Source organism: Alligator mississippiensis, chromosome 2 (genome assembly GCF_030867095.1).
Source record: "Alligator mississippiensis isolate rAllMis1 chromosome 2, rAllMis1, whole genome shotgun sequence".
In the NCBI taxonomy this organism is placed as follows: domain Eukaryota; kingdom Metazoa; phylum Chordata; order Crocodylia; family Alligatoridae; genus Alligator; species Alligator mississippiensis.
Window position 1 is genome coordinate 187,031,040 of NC_081825.1, and position 22,856 is coordinate 187,053,895.

The window sequence follows — 22,856 nt, forward strand, 5'->3', positions numbered from 1 at the left end:
TCGCTGTAACTAGATATCCAGTGTTATGATTCTGTGTGAAAATGGAGAGTTAGTTAGCCGGCTTACCCCTGGTGGGAAGAGCAGGTGGGTCTCATAAGCTCCAACATAGGGCATTAAAACTTGTCTGCCTTAGGGAAAGACAAGGGACCCTGGAGCAGCTGCCTTTCATGCTAGCATTAATATATGATGTTACTTAAGAATAAAACCAACCTTCAAGCAGTGGGAAGTGAACAGATTAGGGGCAGTGGCTGTAGGTGTGCAGGTGAGGTGGCAAATAAGGCAAGGCACAGATTTATTCCAGCAATGGATTTTGCCATAGCTCAGTGTTGGAGGCAACACAGCTCTAGCCACCCTTGGACTGGGCTGGGAGATCAGGGCTAGGGACAAACATTACACATAAACTGGTTTAAGTGATCAGAAACTGATTTAAACCTGTAACAGAACACACATTCAGTGCACATAAACCAGTTTCAAAATGGCTGAAACCAGTTTGAGATAAACCTGGTTGAATGTAGTATCATTTAATTGATTTGGTTCAAACCAGTTTATGCAATGTCTGTTCCAGGGCCCTTCCTAGTTTAAGTTAAACCAGACTCCCTCAGCACCCCGGCATGCTCTCTGGTTCTGCGCCAGCCCAGCCAGCCTGGCCCTGCCCCTCTGCTCCCCAGCTGAAGCAGGGAGAAGCAGAGGCAGAGGTCTGGCCAGGGCGGGGTTTAATTCCCCCCTCTCTATCCCACCAGCAGGGACCTGAGCTGGGTCTGCTGGGTGCTCCCCTCTCACTGTTGCAGCAGTGGAGCACCATGGCCCCTGTGGCCCACAGAGTTAGTCTCCCCTCTACCCCTACTGGCAGCCAGGGCTGCCCACTGTTGCCGCCACACTTGCTCCCTGAGGTGGAATAGGCCCCTTGCTGACCCCTCTGCTGGATGCCAGAGAGAGGAGGAAGAGCCGGGAAGAGCACTTGGGGAAACGGGGATGGGAGCTGCTGCCCCTATCACAGTCACTCCCCCCTCATTGCTCCAGAAGCCAGGTGGGGGTGGGAGATGCAGGGCCTCTGGTGGAGGCAGGGAGTGGGATTATTCCCCACTCTGACCCCAGTCCACTGCAGCCGGGTCTACCTGGCTCAGCTGCAGCTGACGCTCAGTCTGCACTTGGGCCCTACGCACAGACCAAGTGGCAGCTGCAGCTCAGGGCCAGCTCTCTCCTGGCAGGAGGGGGGTTTATTCCACCGGACACTGCCTCGAGTGAGACTGAGCAGTGGCTGAGGCTGAGGCAGACAGAGCCAGCTGTGGTGCCCTGGGGGCAGGGCAGGGAATAACCCCACTCTCTGCCCTGCCCAGAAGCCCCGCAGGCAGCACCTGGCCCTGCCCCAGCCCCCACCCAGCCACTGGTGTAGCAATGGGGGAGCAACTGTGACAGGGCAGCAGCCCCCATCCTCATTTCCCCAAGCATGAGTGTCTTCCATGGCGAAAAACCTGCAAAGCTTGAATCAATTCAGGCTCCATCTTTTTGAGTGTCTGTCCTTAGCCAAAGAGGTGTAAACTCTGAGGGCTGAATTCATTTCCAAGTAAAGGCCGAGCAACCTCAGCTTTCCAGGATGGCTAATAACAAAGGTAATTGAGTCCTACTTGGTAACACAAGACTGAGCTCCCCAGAAGCCACCATACCATCCACCCCACCACCCAAAACACACACGCATGCACACACACATGCACACACATTTTTCCCCCACCTACCCTGATATCTCACATGTTCTTGCTAGAATTTGGTCACCCTGTAATGCACATCTGTCTTAGCTTTTTATTTAGCTCCCTTGGGTTTGGTCCTGTGAGGGGCTGAGTCCCATAGCTCCTACTCAGTTGAATGCTTAGTGACCTTGGGATTGGAGGGGACATGAGGGAGAGGGTCAGGCCCCCAAGGTGTTACAACAAACTAGCAGCGTTTTCCTTTCTGCTACAGAGCTGCTGTTCCACCTAATAGGAGGAAACAGTACCCAGGGTGCAACTCTGGGATGTGGACAAAAATGGGCCCAGCTTTCTGCCTAGCCACAGCCTTCCTGTGTGACCTGAGGCAGGTCTCTCTGCGTCTGTGTTCCCCATCTGCGACCTAGCACTTCTGCCCTGCACAAGGCTTCTGCGAGGCACGTGTACAATGCGTCAGGGGTGTTGGTTGTAGCCGTGTTGGTCTAAGGACATAGGCAGACAAGGTTCTTTGGGTAAATGTGGTATCTTTTATTAGACCAACTAAAAAATAATTGGAAAAATTGTACAGCTGGCCTGCAGTGGCCATCCTTGACCACCAGCTGACAGTAGAGGTCTGTCTGAGCCCAGCTCTACTGCTGGCAGGTTTGGGAGTGTGATGTGTTTATGCAGAGGGCTCTGAACTGACCCCTCCACAGAGACCACCGCTGTGGTTCTGAGTATGTTCATTATTCCTCTGATTAGCCTGTTACACTTATCAGGATAACCTTGCTCTGAACATTGATACCAGCACGGGGAACTCACATTGGTGATTACTCAACGATTATCTCATGCAAGATTATACAGTCGTTTCCCAAACCAGCGATTCCCCATTCATCAGAGTATACTTTATTTACTTTCCTCAGCTACAGGGCAGAACAAATACTGTCTCAGCAGGACATTCCTGTTTAAATAGATGCTGCCCTTGTACCTCTGGACTGTGTATATGTGATCTGACCTCCAGAGCCTTTCCGGTTTGACAGCCCAGACAATTGCAGGAGCTGTTGTTCAGGCTCAATCCCTGTGGTTCAGACTTCCTGCAGGAGTTGTGCAGTCACCGACTGTCGGGAAAGTGCACGAAGCTTGGCAGGGAGCGTGGCTGAGCAGAGACCTGGTGTGGGCTCACCTTCACGGATGGGGTTCCAGCTCCAGATTACAGGAGTTTCCACTCTTTGCCTAACAGATGGAGTAGCGTCCTCCTGGTGGGATAGTCGGTAATGGGGCAGTGGTACATGAAAGCACAGAGCTACAGGCATATTTTTTTCCAAGCCCAAACTGGTGTTTTCTGTATCTGTACTGTGCCTTAAGAGGCAGACCTAATAATAGAGAGAGTATGGGAGGATGGGCAAGGCACTGCTTAGGGGGCTGGGAGACCTGGGGCTGTTCCTGAAGTACTACTCCTCTGCTTCTTGATCTCAGGCAAGTGCCCGTGTCTCTCTGGGCATATGGCTCCTCTTCTGCCCTTTGTCTGTCCTGTATAGAGCATTATGCCCTCTCTGAGTTTGTATAGCTCTGGGATCCAGATCTCAGTTGGCAACTCTAATACAAACCCTAATTCCATGGGGGGGCAACCTCTTTGGCATGCGGGCATCCACTTAGCCCCATGCCCTACCTGAGTGCCACTCCAGTGCCCTTCCCCTGCCCTCTCTACTGTTCCCCTTTCTGCTCCCTGTCCTATCTGCTGTGGCACTGCCTGTCCCTTCCCTGATCTGCCGTATGCCACCCGCAAGTCATGATCTGAAACTTTCTCAGTCCCGGCAGCCCCTGAATTGAGGCGAGAAGACTGAACAGTTCAGACCTGCTCCGGTTCCACTTCAGATTTAGTGGCAAAGCACTCAGTGGGCCCAGTTCTGTCCAAGGCAGCCCCTGTGCTGGAGCAAGGGCTGAGAAGTAACTGCTCACCCCAAGGCAGAGCACAGGGGTGTGTATTATCGGGTAGCATGGACACAATGCCCTGGGGATGCCCTACAGAGATGTCTGAGCTAGTTCACGTGTGGGAAGGTGCACTGCACTCCATTAGCCTGTGTATTGTACCATCCAGCAGGGTCAGGACTCCTGGTATGCATGCAGGCTAGCTCCCATAGAGCTGACTTAAGTATCAGTGCACTGTGCTGGATAGGTGTAGTCACTGTCCAGAAGGTAAGAGCCTCCTTGACAAGCCAAACTCCAGAAGCATTCCACCTTCCCCTCACAGCATTAAAGAAAAACAGAGCCTAGGATATGCTAGTGTTGTAGTCACACACCCCTGGATTATATCCCTCCACATGTAATCAATGGCAGGCTACCACAGTTGCCTATGCCAGTCTGGAAAAATGTGAAGGGCATGTTCCCACAGCCCACAAAGGGCTGAGAAGGGAAAGAAAATACTGACAGGTTCAAGGGGCCTTCCAAATGTTCTTTCAGGAAGACAGACATTACTGGGGCATCCACCTTATATGGCAACAGTGGCCAAAATACACAGTGCTCCACACACAAGGGCATATATGTCGGGGGAAGAGGTGGGTTGGGTGGGGTGCCATAAAGGTCCATTGCTCCAGGCTGCCCTTTGCCTAGGAGCTTGCAGTCTTTGAAAACTTCATTGCAAATCATGTCCCCTAATTGGGGATATGGGGGGAAGATTTTGCACCATCTGTAGGAAAACTTACCTGCACTAATGGCCAATCCATACACTGTTTTTAGAAAGGATGTCAATTAAAAGAGAGATGGGGAACACAGATGTCTTCCCATTGAGATAGTGTGTGCCAGAGTTGTGTGCACACTAGTCTAAACTGGGCTCCAGGTGAAACTAGAGCCCTGTCTCTCTTCTTAGCAGTCTTTCCTGCTAATGCTTATGTGCAGAGTAGAAGCAAGAGGACATATGAGGCAGGCATAATGTGGCTAAGATGATGGTTGGAAGATTCCTGCAACTAAGTATAGTTAACATAAGAAGATATGATAGGAACTGTTACTTACTGTTAGACCATTGGTTCAGCTAGCCCAGTATCCTATCTCACAAAATGGTAGAGAGTAGATGCTGAGGGGGAGGGTAAACTGGGCATGTCCAGCATTTGCCACTACCTCGATCTTCTCCTGTGGCAGCTTCCAGCCTTCAGAGGTCTAGGAAGCTCTGTTTCTGAGGTTGCACCCCCTCTGTCTACCATGTCCAATACATGCTGATGAACCTGTCCTCCATAAATTTATCTAAACCCATTTTGAACTGGTTAAACTAGCAACTATCCCAACATCTTGGGGCAATGAGTTCCACAAGTTAATTATGTGCTGTGAGAAAAAAAAAACCCAACTGCCCTTTGTTAGCTTTAAACCTGTAACCTAATTGGTTCATTGTATACCCTTTAGTTCTAATATTGTGAGAGCTAGTCAAGTATACGGTCCTATTTATTGTCTCTGCACCATTTTGTAACCCTCTATCATGTTCTCCCCCCTCCCCATCCGCTGCCTCCCAAATGTCTCTTCTCTAAACTGAAAAGTCCTAGCTTATTTAGTCTCTCCTTCTATTAAAGTTTGGGTATTAACACTTTTCTATGGACCCTCAGCCCTACTGAAAACTGCACTCCTGCTGTAATCCTCTACAGTAGGGAGGAATGAGTACCCGCCCCTTCCCTACTGAAAGTGATTGGGTAGGAGAGGCTGGATGGTAAGTGGTGACATGGGCTTAACTTCATTGTGCTCCCATGGCTCTTGGCTTTGCCTTTGTTGGCCATGATCCTTCTGTGAAGGGTCCACACTGCAGCCCTCTCAGTGCAGTCAGGTCCTTCTGCTTTATCCTTTTTTACCTTGTCCTGATCTCTGCAGCACTCTGCACCTGTGCTGCATCCAGCCTCACCTTTACCAATCCAGAAGGATCACCTTGGTGTGGAAGGTGCGTCTGGGTCATAGGGGCACCCCATGCACCACAGACCTTCAGTCCTAGCACAAGTTAGACAACCCTAACCCATCAGAAGGCAGCATAAAGATAACAGCTTGCCTTTTGCCCAACCAGTGAGTGGTCTGAGCCTTTCATAAAGCACAAATTAACATTGTAAATGAAAAGGATCTGATTAGACTCCCAGGAGGAATTGCATTTCAGTCACATTAATTAATTTTTAGAAGAGGACAAATGAGCCACAGAATGCAAAGTGGAAAAGACTAACTTGACGTGTCTGGTCTGAGAAACACAGTGCAGGCTACAGCCACGGGATGCACAAGAGAGGAACATTTTGGAAACAAGTGATCTGCTAGGAGCAGACAAATCACCACATCCTCACTGGGGATCAATCAGCCTGTGGCTGTTGCACAATAGCTCCCATGTGGCCATTGGCCTCCGGGGAGGTAAGCTGATTATTGCCAGCTGCAGACACAGCCCTGACTGGAACAGCTCTGGTTTTGGGCTCTGGAATATACTCTTGCCTACCTTCCTTGCTCCCCCTCTGCCTTGCTATGTAGCAGATTTCAGAGGTTATTACACCTCACCTGGACTCTAAATCAGTGGTTATCAACCTTTTTTTGTACCAGGACCCATTTGTAAATATTGATGGCCAGTCTCAACCCCAAGCCCCTCGCTCCCAACCCACTGCCCCCTGCCCCCAGCCCTGTAGTGTGTGGGGCATGAGGGGCCCCAAGCAGCCTCTCGCAGGCTGGTACTCTGACCGCCTGGAAGGGAAAACCACAGTTTCCCATGTTTTTCTCCTTTAAAGGAGAATCCATTTTTGAAGTTTGTTGACCCATTTTTAAAGTTTGTTTGCAACCCTTTCATATATTCTTACGACCCACTTTTGGATCACGCCCCATGGGTTGAGAAATGCTGCTCTAGATCAGGGTTGGCCAACTTCTGAGAGCGGGGGGGGGGGGGGGGAATGCCACTTGGCATCCCCACCCTGCAGGCTGCACCCCCCCAGGCCAGGGGCAGGATGTGGCATTTGGAAGAGGGAGCGTGCACCTAGCGATCCCAGCTACATCAGAAGCAGGAACCCATAGACCATCAGTTGAATAGCTCAAATCTAAATGACTGGATCATTCTGGGGGACATGTTCCTTTCTTTCCTAGCAATCAGCACCAAACTGGAGAGCAAAGGAAAGGCCGTCATCCTAAAGGAGGTGCTCCAGTTCTAGTTCAGCTCATGGGGCTCAGCGTATCAATCGCTCAGTGCGGTTGTCTGCCTTGTGCTGTGCAAGACTTCAGCTTGGAGGATCATCGTGGTAACGCAAAATATGGGGAAAGCAAGGCTGCTTTGGGTGTTAAAGGGATACCCTTTGCCCCACTGTACTCTCCAAGAAGAGGCAGTCCCGTGTGACAGTTGACCTTTAACAATAAAGCTGGCATCCAGAACAGTGTACCTAAATTATTTAACAGCCTTCTATGGAGGAAAGCTTAACTTGAAAGATAGATGCAGGGATTGCTGCCCATAAATGGCTTTTGGGAAGGAGCACAGCAGTCTCTTGGGCTTTGTGTAGTGACCTAATCCATGCCAGTGACAAGCATTTCTGACTGGAGCCCTGCCCTATGCAACATGAAATATCTGCATGGTGTGTTTGTATTAGTAGATGCCCTAGAGTGAAGGCCCTGGCTGAACAGCTGTCAGCAAAGTTACCCAGCTTTGATTAAAGACAGGAAACTACAGACAGAAGACACCTTTTCTGAGAGATCCCCAACAAAGCAAGGAAAACAAGGTGACTGCCCAAGGAACTTATTTATCAAAGTGGGGAATCCAAGAAACTCTGCCCTTGGCCTCTGTCTTTCCTGAATGATGCACCATCACTCTCTAAGTGATAGAAAGGGTTGGCTTCTCTCCGAGAGGTAAATGGCTGGTGTTGTAGCTCCAAATAATTGGCCACATCCTGTGCTCATCTGTGCATGCACAGTATCTGGTTCCACCAGCCTGTTCCTCATCCTGGGGGGCAATGGAGCAGTGCTATGTAAGTTGGTTTCAGAAGGAATACATAAATCAGGCTCAGACGTGCGCAGCATGGAAAGGTTATGGTTACCCCCCAGGGTCCAAGTGCTACTTCCTCTAGTCACAGGTGCTGTGGAGTGGTTTGCAAAATGCAGCATGAATGGAGTTAAACCTGTTAGTCCACATGCTGTTCCCTCTGCCCCTTCCTTGCAAGGGGGAGATGCATTGTCCTTTCACCACTCAGAAGACCACAAAGAAGAATTGATAAGTAGCTAGTAAAAAATTTCCACAGAGGGGCTGGAGATGGGGTCACTGGGATGCCGCACTGACTTGGTAGGGGATGTTTGGAGGGATTTGGTGCACTTTTCACCCTGTCCTGAAGGGTAGCAAATTGGGTGTGAAGGCTAGGGGAACGGCCTCTAAAGGCCTAGCAAACTCCTCTCTGTGAGAAGAAAGGGTGCAAAATGTCCTAGTCAGCTGTGAGTAGGGAAGGATAGCCATGGCCATAGCTACTGCCCCTGCCTCAGAAACCCAGAGAAGACAAGGAAGGCTCCACCAGGTACCCTTGATCATTCTCTGTGCCATCTCGAACAACACATGGATACCTCGTTTGAGATCCAGCCCACAATCTGTAAGGTTCTTTACAGAAGCTAGAAAGGGACAGTCCTACCCCCAGAGGCCTACAATCTAAATAGATACGCTAATGCAGAGGTTCCCAACCACTGGGCTGCAAAGGGTTGGCTGCCGGGTCGTGGCACGAGCCCCCTGCTCAGACCCCCGTCTGTCCGCCTGGGCAAGCAGCTTCCACCCACAGCAGTCACATGCAGAGTTAAAGCTGGGCAACGGGGCAAGCTCAGGAGGGAGGCAGCTGGCTCCATGCGCCACATCCCGCTCTGCACTGTAAAAAAAGGTTGCAAACCTCTGTGCTAAAGGGTGGGGGAAAGAAAGTATTATTACCTTAATTGTTATCCTGGAGAGCTGTCACAGCATAATTAAGAGACTTGCTTATGGCCACACAGGAAATCTGTGGCAGAGCTTTGAATTGTAGCCAAGTCTTGCCAAATCTGGACGGGGAGCCTTAACTATAATCACCAAGCCATGCTCTTGGTGGCTGTTCTAGCAACCCTGAGGGCCTGTTCCTGAGCGAGCAGGCAGACTGTGTGTTAATGATGTAACAGACGTAGCAAGTTTAGGAGCTGCTCTGATGGTAGGGCATTCACAGCTTCTTCCTTCTCACTGCACCCAAGACAGCATGTACAAAACAAAAGGTACACCAGTCTTCAGCCATCAAAGAGAGCTTCCACGCCAGGAGTCTGCTGGGATCTTCAGTCCCCTAGCAAGCTAGGTAGCATTAAGACACACAACAGCTTTGTCAGAGTCAGATAAACCAGAGGAAGCCTTGTTCCCACCAGCTGTGAAGCAGCCTGCCAGCTGTAATGGTAACAAAGAGAAAAAGACCCAGGCGCACCATGTTTCACCACGCAAGCCAAGTGCCTTTTACCGAGAAAGGACCAGGCAGAATGGAACAACCCTCTAGGAAACACTGGAGTTGTGTATCTGAGGGGCACCTGGATCAGAAATGAACATTAATCCGATAATAATGGACAATTAAACTGCTATAATGGATTTTCTAATCTCTCTTCTGCAGCTGTAATTCAGCTTCTGGCTTCATCGGGGAGATTGTCATAAAGCACTGAGGGCTGCTAATCTAATCAGAATCGCTTGATGGGCTGAAACATTCCTCTCCCTCTCATTTTGAGTGGTGGGTGCCCCGCCTGACCTGAATGATGCCCCATTGTGCTCTAACCTGACCTTATTCACATGGCTGCCATCTTGCTATTCAATTCCAGTCGGCCTGCTGGAGAGTGGCAGGCCCAATGCACACAACCTCCATGAACTGCACACAGATGTCAGTGTGCCAGAGCTGAATTCACAAAGAGCAATTTGTGAGCATCTTCTAGCCCTGTACTTAGGCCATATTACTATTCACTAGGAGCACCAGTCACCAGTCACCTTACCACTGCTCCCATCTCTGCTGCACTCTGTCCCTCATCATGGGGGCCTCAATCTGGCCCTTGCCCATTCCCTCCCCCATGGACTGACCTGCTGGGCTGGGGGGAGGGGAGGCATGTACACACACATGCATGTGCATGCTCAACTTCCCACCCCTTCCAGCCTCAGATCGACTGTAACAGGCTCCGTGATTGATCAGTTGGTAACCACAGTTCTCAGTAGCAACAAGACTGTTCATTTTCAGCTTGTTCTTCTACATCAGGCCAGCTGCTGGAACAACAGCCTGGACATTAGAGCAAAGCACCGTGACCCACAGTGGCAGAAAACTCTCCTTTTTCAGGGAGCATATGAGGATGGCAATAGATCTCTATAGATAGCATCTTGAGAGCAACTGTAGGCTTCTTCAGCAGAGTTTCCCAGTACTTTGCCTGCAAGTATCTTCATTAAGCATATAGTATTCAATCCCTTTGGCTGTTATAAGAACTGGTCTCCTTTCCTTGAGATCAGCTCTTTAGTGTGCTTGGCCTTTGCTACATTCACATGACTGCTGTGCAGTGTGTCAAGTGCTCTTTATCCTAGGCCTCAGGTGGAGATAATGGCAGAGTTCTGCTGAAGGCAGGTAGATTTGCATCTTATAGACTAAGGGCCTTGTTAACACCTTGCACTTTGAGCTGCTCAAATGTTGATCCATGTTAGAGCTAGCTCAAGTTTGGAACAGTTGCATGTTCAAATCAACAGTGCCCTTGAGGTCAGAAAGGTAAGAGACCCCCTCAGGTTTCCTTCCTAACCACCCCGCTCCCACCCTGGTCTCCTCCCTGCCCCCTAGGGTAGGGTGTTTACACTAACATATAGTCTAGAGTGACTACACATTAATGTAGCATGAGATCAGAAATAAACTTGCCCTGGAGTGGCATAACTTTAAGCCGCCTAAAGCGTGCTTAAAACTAGTTTCCGGTTTTGACATGTGGACAACCCAAGGGTTAAGAGCTCAAGGAGATTACTAAAATTAACCCGTAACAAGGAACTGACCGAAGCATGTGCGTGCACGCATGTGGTTATAAAGCTGAAATACACTTCATCAGATGCTGTGAAAGGACATTTAGAAATAAAAGGAGAGAAAAATTAGAATAGAAAAGAAAAGGGAAGGAGGAGAGAGCAGTGGTGGGAGATGCAAATGAACAGGTAGTAAAAGGAGTTCTGCTGTCAGAGAAGCAGCTCTTGGTACTTAAAGGGCAGGTTGAACCTGACCCGCTGCCTCACTCCACTCATAGGTAGTGGGGAAAAGGAAGTTCGTGTCCCTTACAGCCTATTTTTTTCCAGTCCTCTGTGGGTACTTCCCTGTACAGAGTAGTAGGGAAAATTGAATCAACACCACTAGGTCTGGGCAGTGAAGGGAGAACTGTCCTACACCTGGGAAGTAGTCCAACTCACAGGCTATGCTAAGGGTTAGGAGAGAGAATAGTGATCTGGCTTTTTGCAGCTAAGCTTTATTTTGAGGTGTCTGAAGCAACGGGTGAGGTGAAAAGCTTTGAAAAAGGGAAGTGATGTTGAGGGACAAGTCCAGTCTGTGGAGGGTCACAGGGTCTTTCATTCCCTGTAGAGCCAGAAGAGCAGTCAAACAGTAGAAACGCTCCAGGAGGATGCATGAGAGGTTGGCTTGACAGCGGGCTTGTGGAGCACAGCATGAGACACCTGCTTTTTAACCCAAGGCAGTTGGACTTGAGTAGCAGGCTTTTGCCCTTGCTTAAAACTACATCTCTTCACTTAAAACTTCAATACGGATTTCTTCCCAAAACAGTGGAATAAAGCCAGGGGTGGAGGGGGCTTTCGCTCTTTCATGAGGTTGTTCTATGTGAAGGGGAAGATTGATGCATTTTGGGGAACAACCATAGCCCCTCTGGCAGAGAGGGAGGAGGGGGCTCCCCCGAGTGATAGGGGGTCTGCTATGGGCCAGTGTGGAAAGAGGGCTTCTGTCTGAATAAGACCCAGATGTGAACAGAGGTTTGGGAAGCATGGATGTGATGGGCAGGGGTGGATGCAGTGATGTTTTTAAGGTTTGCTATGTTTCTGTTTCATACTACGTAGGTTTTGTTGTAAGATATCCTGATAACTGACACCCAGGAAAAAGCCAACCTGCTTAATGGGTACTATACATTGGTCTTTCATCAGACCAAAGTGACCGTCCTGCCTAGCATGATGCGGGACGGCCAGGGTGAGGGCATATCTATACCCAGCATCGGTGCAGACCTTGTAAAGGATCACCTTGAGAGGCTGGACACCTTCAAGTCAGCTGGTCCTGACAAATTACACCCTAGAGAGTACTCAAGGAGCTGGCAGGTGTCATAGCCCAACCATTGGCAAAAATATTTGAAAATTCATGGTGCTAAGGTGCAGGCTTGGGGGGACCTGGTGGCTGCCTACAAGTACGTAAGGGGTGTGCATCAGGATCTGGGGGAACGTCTGTTCACCAGAACGCCCCAAGGGAGAACAAGGACCAACTGGCATAAACTCCTCCATGACCGTTTTAGGCTGGACATAAGGAAAAACTTCTTTACTGTCCGAGCCCCCAAGGCCTGGAATAGACTCCCTCCAGAAGTGGTGCAGACACCTACTCTGGACTCTTTCAAGAAATGTTTGGATGTTTATCTTGCTGGAATCCTTTAACCCCAGCTGACTTCCTGAACCCTGGGGCAGGGGGCTGGACTCAGTGATCTTCAAGGTCCCTTCCAGCCCTAATGTCTGAATCTATGAATCACTAGGAGCACATTTCTCACAGAACAACCACTCCATCTTTGACCTCGCTATCCTCGTGCTCAAGGGAAATATACCCAATGCCTTTAAAAGGTGAAATTGGGAACAAAAATGCATAAGCTGGCTGGACATTAAGAATCAAGGACTAAAGACTGATATTGGATTTATGGCCCATTATAATCTGATGCCTGAATACTTTCTACACAAGGAAGGTGAGAGCTTTTTGATAGGCTTTGATCTTCCAGTAATCAGCTTCTTTTGCTAATTGTGCGCCTGCTGTGCCTGAAAACTTCTTTCATCCCCCTCCCCCCCCCTATGCTGCGCTTAATTTGCTTTGCTTGGCTTCCTATAATCAGAGGCATTTGGAAGTTTGTCTAACTTTATCCCAACTACACAGCTGGTCCAAAAAAAGATATCACCCTAAGAAATCTTTGCCTCCCACAATAAAACAGTGGGCATCATTAAGAAGGGAGTTGAAAACAAAACAGAAGATATCATCATGCCACTGCACAAATGCTTGATGCACCCCCCTCTTCAATTTTTTTTTTTTTTGCAGTCCTAACATGACACCTTAAATATTCATTTTGGAATATTAGATTCCCAAAGCACACCATTCAATTTTGAAAATTCGGCCCCACATAGTGTGCCCTGTAGTAAGCACTAACTCTGTGGCTTGCAACCTTTTTTAGACTCAAAACTCCCCACAAAAAATACCAGCCCTTTGCATTCACTTGCTTCTTGACTACAGAGGTCGACTATGCACAGAAAGTCAAATTGCTTGAATGGAACAGGACTTGTCACCTCTTACCTAAAAAAAAAAAAAAAGCAGCTATTTAAGTTAATGGAAAGATGACAGGACAGCCATCCACGAGTCAGTCTTACAGCACTGTCAAGCTTCTGGAAATACCCAGAACTGCCTGATATGTAGGGAACTTCACTGACAAACCAAGGTGCAGGTTTGAGAATTTAGGTTACAATTCTTATTAGCACTCCTCTGCATTACACCTTTATTACAGTCACCCTATAAAAATTGTTCAGTGACCTTTGCAAATAGACTTGGTTTGTCTTATGCAGCAGTAATTTAGGGATACAAATACCTGCTAATCTTAACTCAAACCCTACACTGAGCACTAGCATTGGGCCTGATCTCTCTAATTCCTCAACATAGTCCCATGTGGTCATGAGCAGGGGAAAATTTAGTGTTGCTGGCCTGCTGTGTGAATAAGCAGAAGGCCATCAGTGTACTGCTTTTGGCAACAGGAAATTAGGTCTACAGCACTGACAGATGAGCAAGAGAGGCAGGCATCAGTTTGTACATCTCAAGGTCTCTTGCATTGAGACAGGCTTCTATCTACCCTTCTTGTCCTTGTACCAGTGTTTGATAAAATGAAGACCTGGAAGGCCACTGCCCTGGATGATGAATCTCTTTTATAAATTGAACCTATGCAGATTAAACACGGGACAGATGCCTGGGTTCAGTTGGTAGCTTCCTGTGAACAACAGCTGCCACTTCCACAGGTAGCAATACAGTACAGTAGAGCATACTACTATATGCACTTGAATTCAGCTGTCTTGAGAATTACAGAGATGTGTGCATATACATCATTCGCATCCAGTTCACGCACAGCAACATTTTCCTCCTTTGTGAAATCCCAGATCACACAGGAAGAAGTAACCAGGGAAAGGGCATCATGGTTGATTTTAGCATATTTTGCTTCTGTAAGAGTTTAGATGACATTAAACCAGTTCCAGAACGATTCTAATGCCGGCAAGAGATGCAGATTTGATGGCAGGGAAGTACAGGCTCTTTTTTACCTGATGCTCCTTCCTTTAACCTGAAAGCATTATCCCTAAGAGCAAATCAGGTGTTTCAGAACCATTTGGTTGTCAAACCCATCCTGGGAGGAACACGTGTGATTTCCCCTTTTGTTCAGTAGAAGAGAGGACAACTGTGTTTCACAAGCTGGGAGCAGTCTCCATGCAGAGTGAATCAACACTGATCCAAGCCAGTGTAGTAAAGTTTCCATCTCCTCTCCAGATTTCCCTAGTGAACTGGAATATTAATTCATTTGAAGGGGTTTATCTTTAGGAAGAAATTTTCTTCTAACACAGTAACATGTTTCAAAACCAAGTCCTGGGACTAAAAAAAAGTTCCCCACTTTAAACAAGCCTGAAGTCTATTTTGCAATTAGTCCTCTCAAAGAAGTAGTTTATTTGACACATAATTAACAACTTCAGTTAGAGGCAGCAAGCAGTCTTGAATGCTCCTACTAGCAGATGACAATCCCACTAATGAGATACATTTCTATGGGAGAAATGGTTTTAAGCAGCTTGTTTCAGGAATTCATCACCTAGGCTCAGTGGTGCTCAACCTTTTAGCCCTATAAACCAGATGAGTGGCACAGGGCCTGGATCCCATGTGGGGGTCAAGCCCTGCGTGCCTAAATCAAGCCCGGTGGTGCCTCAGCCCTGCACTATTCCTCCCCACCCACACCCCCTTGGGGCTCTCCATGGATCTGGAAATTGGGCAGCTGGGAAGCAGCAATTGATGATACCATCACCCCAAAAAATTTCTGGACCTGTGGGGATGAGCCCCATGGGTCAGATCTGGCCTGTGGGCCATTGGTTGAGCACCCTTGAACTGGCTTATTACAGAGGCTTCCAGCATTTCACATACTGCATTTGTGTGGTAGCTTTTCTTGCACCCGATACAGCATGTATACACCAGGGGCTAAAGTTTATTGCCTGTTTAAATGCCCAAATGGCAGTTTTCCAGCTGTATTTTTGGCACTTCAGTGTAGTTTGTGTTTCCATTACCAATGCAGCATAGGTAAATAAATGTCCACATGGCTAATAAGCAGATGCAGCAGGCTACGCAATGGCCAGGCAGGTCTGTGGCTCTATAGGTGTGTAAGCTGGGCAAGCATAAATCACATTATTCTGCCTAGCAAAATCCCATGACTACAAATGCCAGACAGGAACAGGGTGTGGAGAGGGGCTCCCCACGTTGCAGCCCTAATAGCTGAGTGTTTAAGGCACACACCTGGGATTCTAAGCCTCCACGAGTGGTTTTGAACCTGCTTCTCTCTCGACTGCCCAGGACAGCTATACCACAGGTCAGGCATTAGCTAGGCACCTCTCCAGTCCTCCTTTTGAAGCTGGGCAACCAAGAAAAAAGAGATACAGAAGGCCAAGAGGAAGAGCTGAAGCTAGAGGATGTGGCCATAGAAGCAGCAGGTCTACAGTTCTAGTCTGGATCCTTGCTCTCAGTGGGACAGAAATATTCCCCACTGCACCACTCTCCATCTATTTTAGCCAATGGCTATTAAATGCCAGAAGCAGTGGATCTGCTCTAGGAAGAAGGCTGGAGAAGAGCCAAGCTTATGCTCAACTTGTATCCTGATGGTCCAAGCACAACGTTAGAAAATTGGTGAGAGACAGGTTCAAATCCCACCTTGAGGTTTCTTGCTTGTCCCACTTGCATAGCTTGAAAAAAACTGAGGTTTGGCTACCTAAATGGCTATCAGTGGACCTAAGCTTTGCTTTGAGTTAAGGCAGCATTTGTTTCTAAAAGTTTACATGCCTGAGAGCTTGCTGTCATGGATGACAGACAGGGAATTGGGAGTGGGTGGGATAGGGATTGCTTTAGAAGTTTAGGGTGTTGGTTGAACCTACTGTTTCTTATCTCTGAGTTGCTTGTCATTTATTGTAAGCTGCCCTGAGCCTGTCTGGGTAGGGCAGGGTATAAATCAAATAAATAAATAGCAATAGAATTTGGTGCTTTCTATGCAAAGGCTTCACCACAGCATAGGCAGGGCACAGATATGAAACCCATTGACAGTGCAGAGGTTTACCCCTTAATTTAAGGAGAATCAAACCTTTTGCAGCTGCATGTAAGCAAGTAGCACCACTTACCCAACACTGGTGCACACCCTATAGTGGCACATTCTTCAGAGGTTACAAAACAGATCTGTGAAAGTCATGCTCAAGAGCAGCAGATATCCTAAATTTATAAATCAGCCTCCACACTTAACCTACCTTCTTTTCAGAGCTCAAAAATGGGGAGATGAATGTTTATGCACTGATTAGGTGGGATATGAAAGCAGGCAAGAGAAGCAATTCCATATTTCCATAGTTACCCTGGTAGTGTATGACACTGTCTGTACACAGGAGTGATCTCAAGAACTATGTTTGTAAAAAGTCCATTAGAAATGCAACTAAGACAGACTTAGTTCTTCCCAAATTCACATCCTGCTTGAACTGGATTCATAAGAGATACCCAGTGGCAAATTAACCAGCATCTGATGCATCTGCAGGATTGTAGCCATGTTCTTTTACTTCCAAGACCATAAGGTGTTCAGCCCAGGAGCACTGTGCAGTTCTTTGTGCAGCATTTAGTACTATGGAGTCCCAATCATGTTAAGGGCATGCAACAGCATGAGCATTTTAGTAATGAAAATTTAAAAAAAGGTGGTATTAGAATTGTTTGCACTGGTTGATGGCATCGTTTTCAACCCAACTCCATGGACAGTGTGCCAACCCATCAGCACCCTGTGTTAACTCCTGGCAAACCAGCCCTTGCATCTTCTGTGGGCAGTTTTCTTGACTTGTGACGCTGCGCACACAGAAACGAGGCTGGTGCCTGATAGAATTTTTTTATTATTATTATTGAACAGATGAACTAAAATAAGCCAACAATATAATTTTATGCCAGCAGCCATCTCTCTAGCACAGGCGGTGACTGACTCAGTGCACCCTTCTCCCCTCCCCCGGGCTCCCTTTTCAATGGGAAATGAATGGTTGTGGCTCATACGCAGAGGGGTTCAGACCCCAGCAATCTCACTGCACTTGCTCTTGGATGCGTGCCTGGGAAAGGAGGAGCTGGAGGCAGGGGAGGGGCAGAGAAACTAGTAAATATTTGGTAGGAGCACTAAGCAGACAGGCTTGTGGATTCTCTTGCAGGTTCACACACCATGACTAGGTAGACGGGACAGATGGGAGTCGCACCCGCTAAATGTGTCGCAAGCCCCTACTACTACTCTAGTCAAGCCAGGCGTTTCTTCTTCCCGTTCCATGACAGCCAAGGGCAAGATGCAATCGGCTGGGAAGTTTGGCAGGGGAAGGGGCAGTCTATGTAAAAACCAAACCGAAAACCAAACCCCAAAACCAAAACAAAAAAAAAATCTGCATTAAGCCACTTCAAAGTAAAAGTCACTTCTGATAACATAATAAGATATATTTTTAAAATGGCAGTACCACCATCCTAGAAAGACAGACAGGAGGACTTGCACTTGCGACCGAAGACTGACCGAAAAACAGCAGCCTGATTCAAAACCTTGTTTCTTCTCTAAAAACAGCACTCGGCATCTGTCTGAATGGGGAGAAAGGAAGAGGAAGTGGGAGGGAAATAAAATAAAATTGGTGCAACTTCTCGCCAGATGGTGAATTAAACAAAAGCTCCGGACACTCCCATACGACTACACGTCCTGTGGTGGCAGCATTCTCTCAAACTCATCGCTGTGTATGTCCGTATATATCAGCACATATACATACGCATACACACATAGGATATAGAATATTGTTTTTCGGTTAATGTTAGTTTTGATCCTAGGGGAAGGCTCATCTCTCCTTCACGTGGTTCTGTGCTCCGGCGCTGCTACCATTGCCGCTCCCGTTACTGCTACCCCCACTCCCACTGCCGCTGCTGCTGCTGCAGAGGACCTCTGTGAGGTCGTCCATGATGATGGTCTCTTTAGGGTCCACCAGGTTGAACTCCCTGATGAATAGGATGAAGTGTGTGTAGAGGGTGTTTAAATGTCCATGCAGCTCCAGTGCCAAAGTCTCCTTAAAATGTGAGGAGTAGATGTGGGCCAGCACGTGGAACAGGTACTTGCAAATCTTCTTCACTAAGGACTCGAAGGAGTTGGGGAATTCCTTGCCTATGAGAGAGATGAAAAGAAAAAGCCATTACATGCAGAAGAGCTCTAGGCAGTCAACTCTGTCATTTCCATCTGCTCCTGGGCATTAAGCAGGCTAGTGCCACCATTTGCTGCCTACGAAGCAGTAAAGCAGAAACAAGATTGCACGACAACCTTTCTGGTTGCCCCACACCCTCCTTGAGTGCCATTCTAATCCCCTTTCCCTGCTCAATCTGACATGTGCCACACAGGTGGCTCATGCTACTTACAATAAATGTGCTGCAGGCTGGCAATCCCCACACTGGGGCATTATCTTCAGCTTTCTGCACCTAGAAAACAGCCCATCAGCTGACATACCACACCCGATTCCCCGTTCAATGAGACTTCCTGGTCTTTTTTTTTTTTTTAATCCAAGACTTCAGGGATTTTGCAAAGAAAGTCTCGGCTTTCTTTTCTTTTTCTTTTTTTAAACATAAGCTTCTTGTTTTCCTCATTGCAGAAGAGGCCAGAAAGAATGAACGCTAAAGACTCAGGAGCTAGGAACCATATAAAGAAGTACCCCCACTTACATTTCTAATTGCCTAATTCAGGGTGCCTGACTTTGGAATTTTGAAGTTGTTTGGGATGGCTGCACTAATACCAACTCCTGAACTAGGAAAACAGCAAAGACATGCCTCTCTGTGTCTCAACCTTTGCCACTCCCCTACTTCCAACTGCATTTCTGCCCTACCTGTAGTCTCAGTCCACCCATGCATGGGTTTTCCCATGGCCTTTAGCATGGGTGGGACAAATATGCATGTGAAAGCTGAAGGATCCACAGAGCAAAGGAATGAGCTGACAGAAGGAAATTCTACACACATTACCAGCTTAGGTACTAGCATGTACACAGCCCATCCAGACCTCAAAGTTGTTTGCTGCAAAATGTATAGCGTGCTGCAGAACCTAAATGCACTCATTTAGAATCACAATTCTGGTATTCCAGAGTGTGCAAATCTACCCTACCTTCTGCTTGACCTCAGGCTAACATGGGTAACTACGTCTTTCATTTTTGGAGTGTGTCGTAGAGCTACAGGCCATCAGTCTTAGGAAAAAAGCCCAGGTGCCCCAGAAAGCTAATACGTAAGTTTAGACAAGCTAAATTTAAATGGTATCCTGTCCCTTGGACATACCCATGCAGAGTCCTGGGTGCACCAACCACATGTGGATTGGGGCAGAAATTTGACCACAGCCAAAGTCCTTGTAAATGGCACCATGACCGCTTCACTGCTAAATTTCTCCTCTGGCTCTGTACACTCATTATTAGCATCCCAAGGTATAGTGTGGGACAAGGGCCCTAGGAATGTAACAGAGGCAGGTGGTCCGTTTTCCCCTTCAGCCTGACCTGCACATCAGCCAGTAAGTTGCTTGGCTACAAAACAATCTGACAGCCACATCTGTCAAGCAGCCAAAAAGATATGCTGGGCTAAGGAGCACAGGACTCTGCAGGTCTCCAGGGTCTCCTTATCTCTGCTAGGATTCATCTTCAGGGACATGTGTATCAGTGTGTTATTAAATCTATAGCCCTTTGACAGGTTGCCTGGTGATAGCCCTATCACCTGGATCACTGCATTTAGAAACAGGAAAGAGAAAGCTGCCTGGCAACAATGAGGGGGAGAAGGTGGTAGCACAAGGCTTCCAATACAACTGTAGCCACCAGCAGAACGGTTAAATAATTAAATGAGCTTCCACTATTAATTCTGTAAGCAAGTCCTAATTTTGCAGCATGGTTTTGCAGCTGAGTGTGTGATAGGAGCAGTCCCTATGACTCAAGACTGAGCTGTCCAACTGGTGACCCACGAGGGGCGAGGTCGCAGCCCCTGGGCTCCTACCCTGCTTCCATTTCTCCCACTAGTCTGGCTGCAACAGCAGAAGAAATATCTAGGCTCCCCCTCCCTCTGGCTTCTGCTTCCTGCCTCTGCCCCAGGGGGAAGGGCAGCATGGTACAGGGAGCTGAGCATGAGCCTGAGGGTGGCTACTTGGACAAAGTGCAGTGGGGGGAGAGGGCCAGACAGTGCATCAGTTGAGGTTGGGGGGGGAGGAGGGGAAATCGGATGGACGGACAGACGGACAGGACGCTCCCGCAGTGTGCAGCCCAGGAGGGCCAAGGCTCACCATGGTGTAGCCTATAGGGCATTTGGCTTCTGGGCACTTAGAAATTGGACAACGTTGACTAAAGATATGGTCCATATTTTGAAAATATCTGACAATTCTGATAAGCGAGTTGCCTTTTCCCAAATTAAATGCATGGCATGAAACGTGTCACAAACACCAGGAGTTAAGTAGGCTGTGTTTATAAGGACATAAGAAGTGCCAGACTGGCACAGACCACAGGTCCTAGAAGGTCCCAGTATCCCATCTCTCACAGCAACACCCAGCAGATGCTAATGAAAAGAATATTTATGCTGGGCCAATTCAGACTGATGCCTGTTTCCTGCCCCACTCCCCCCTACAGCAGCAGTATTGGGATGTGGCCAGGCACCTGGAGCAAAGAGGAAGTGGTGACTTTCTGGTTGCTGCCATGATCATGAAGATGTGGCTGATGGCAGCAGCTGCTTTTTTTCCACCCCTGGTCAACTTCTGGGACAGTTGCCCCTCTTGCCTCTTCGCTCCACCCAGTTACACCACTGCCCTACAGCCTCTGGCATTCAGACTCCTAGAAAGTCCTACTCTGAAGATTATCTGCCCCAATATCACATGTTTATTTCCGGTTAGGCTACCATTACTGAATTGGCTTGGGTTTCCTTGTTGTCTACTGAAGCAATGAAACAAGGCCCTAAGTCATGCAAGAATGTGCAAGGAAGGGAAATTTCACAGGAGAGGCTACAAGGCCGATAAATCAGGCTGAAGTTTCACTCCAGTGCACGTTACTGAAAGTAACGGGGAATGCCTCTTTCTTATTGCTACCAGAAGCATCTTGGACTCCTGTCAAAAAGCAATCCATAGAAAGTCCTGCGGTAGAGATTTTACTACATTTCAAAACAATTAGCCCGAGTCAAATCAAAGCTAAGCAAAGAAAAATATATGTCTCGTTCAAGACCCTAATCCCTTTTACTGGGATTCACAGGGGGCCTTCCCCAGAAGGAAACGTACCATATTTTGTAGGAAAGACATCCTCATCTGTCACTAGCTTCTGCACCGAACTCATGACGAAATCAACATACTGAGGAGCCGTGCACTTTATCTTCTTTCCCCGCTCATCATACCAGTAGTACTGTCTGTGGAGAAAATTGACAGCGTCATGCATTATACCTAGGACCCTTAGCTCAATTTACAGCAGGTTGCTAAAAACACACGGGCATGTCTGGCCATGTAGTTTAAAGTTGTACGTGACCTATCAACTTCAACCACAAGACAGCTATCTATTGCCACTGAAGCACAGGTGTCCATTCCTGTAGAAGGTATCCAGGTTGTAGCTGTATTACAGGATGCTCGAAAGCTTTCAATTAAAGAATTGTTTTTGCAAAAATCTAGTTGGTCTAATAAACGATAATTGCCTCTACCACAAGTTCTGATTCCATTCCGTAGAAGGAGCTCACTATAGAATGTCTTGCTAAATGGCTTGAAGCCATACAAGAAGTGCAAAAAAACTCTAAAACTCTTGGTTCAGAGATGATACCTTTTATTAGACCAACTAAGAAATCGGAGGGAAAAAACTTCTTTCTTTGCAAGCTTTTGGGGACAATAAAATAATAAAATAAGGTATCATCTTTGAACCAAGAGTTTTAGAATTTTGCATTTCTTTTTCGTCTCAAACCAACACGCCTAACAAATACATCCCTGAAACAAGGAAGATGATGAATTTTAGCCGATTTTGGAATTATAAACTTCAATGCTAAACAACAAAAAGTTTTCTATACCTCTCAGCCTTTCTGCTACCTGATACCCCCAAGGGAATAAATCCTGCCTTATTTGCACATCAAAGAGCAAGTCCCACAAAGGAACTCTCATGGACCCAGAGGAACAGACATCTACCTTCAGCTTCCTCTGTGCAAAATGAAGTTTGTTCTCTACCCATGGGGGACTTCTACCATCTTTTATTTTCCCTCAGCCTGAAGAAGGGTGTGTGCACTCAAAAGCTTGCAAAGAAAGATTTTTGGGGGGATTTCTTAGTTGGTCTAATAAAAGGTACCATCTCTGAACCAAGAATTTTGCATTTCTTTTGGTCTCAGACCAACATGGCTACCAAATACATCCTTGAAACCATACAATGCATCCACTTCTCTTTTAATACAGCACAACACTTTCTGCTGGCCAGTTCTTTTTCTCATTAGCTTGCTCAGTTGTCCTAGCAATAAGCTTAAAATCACAGGCAGCTTCTAAATGAAATGCTTCCATAACCAAAGCCCCAAATAAAGTTTTCCTCACTGAAGTGATACGCTCCTCCAACAGAGGGCAGATCGACAGAAAAGGGCCAGAGGTAACACTGGGAGACACTTTTGTTAGAGCAAGACTTGAAACTCCTCAATTATGTTCCCAGCTTTCACATAGATGCACTGAGTGACCTTGGTTACATCACTTAACCTTCAAGTG

At 47.4% G+C, this 22,856-nt stretch overlaps 1 protein-coding gene across 5 annotated transcripts in view; it reads right to left on the reverse strand.

Annotated features, from left to right (window-relative positions):
* Positions 1 to 17,010: 17,010 nt before the first annotated feature.
* The window catches only part of MOB2 (MOB kinase activator 2), a 197,958-nt gene continuing 192,112 nt past the window's right edge, over positions 17,011 to 22,856 (reverse strand). For all 5 annotated transcript variants that reach the window (XM_014602396.3, XM_014602394.3, XM_006259672.4 and 2 more), the window contains exons 4-5: positions 21,417 to 21,541; positions 17,011 to 18,308 (exon numbers count right to left, since the gene is read on the reverse strand). In XM_014602396.3, the coding sequence (XP_014457882.1) occupies positions 17,989 to 18,308; positions 21,417 to 21,541 (445 nt within the window). In that variant the 3' untranslated portion in view covers positions 17,011 to 17,988. The remainder of the gene's footprint in view (positions 18,309 to 21,416; positions 21,542 to 22,856) is intronic.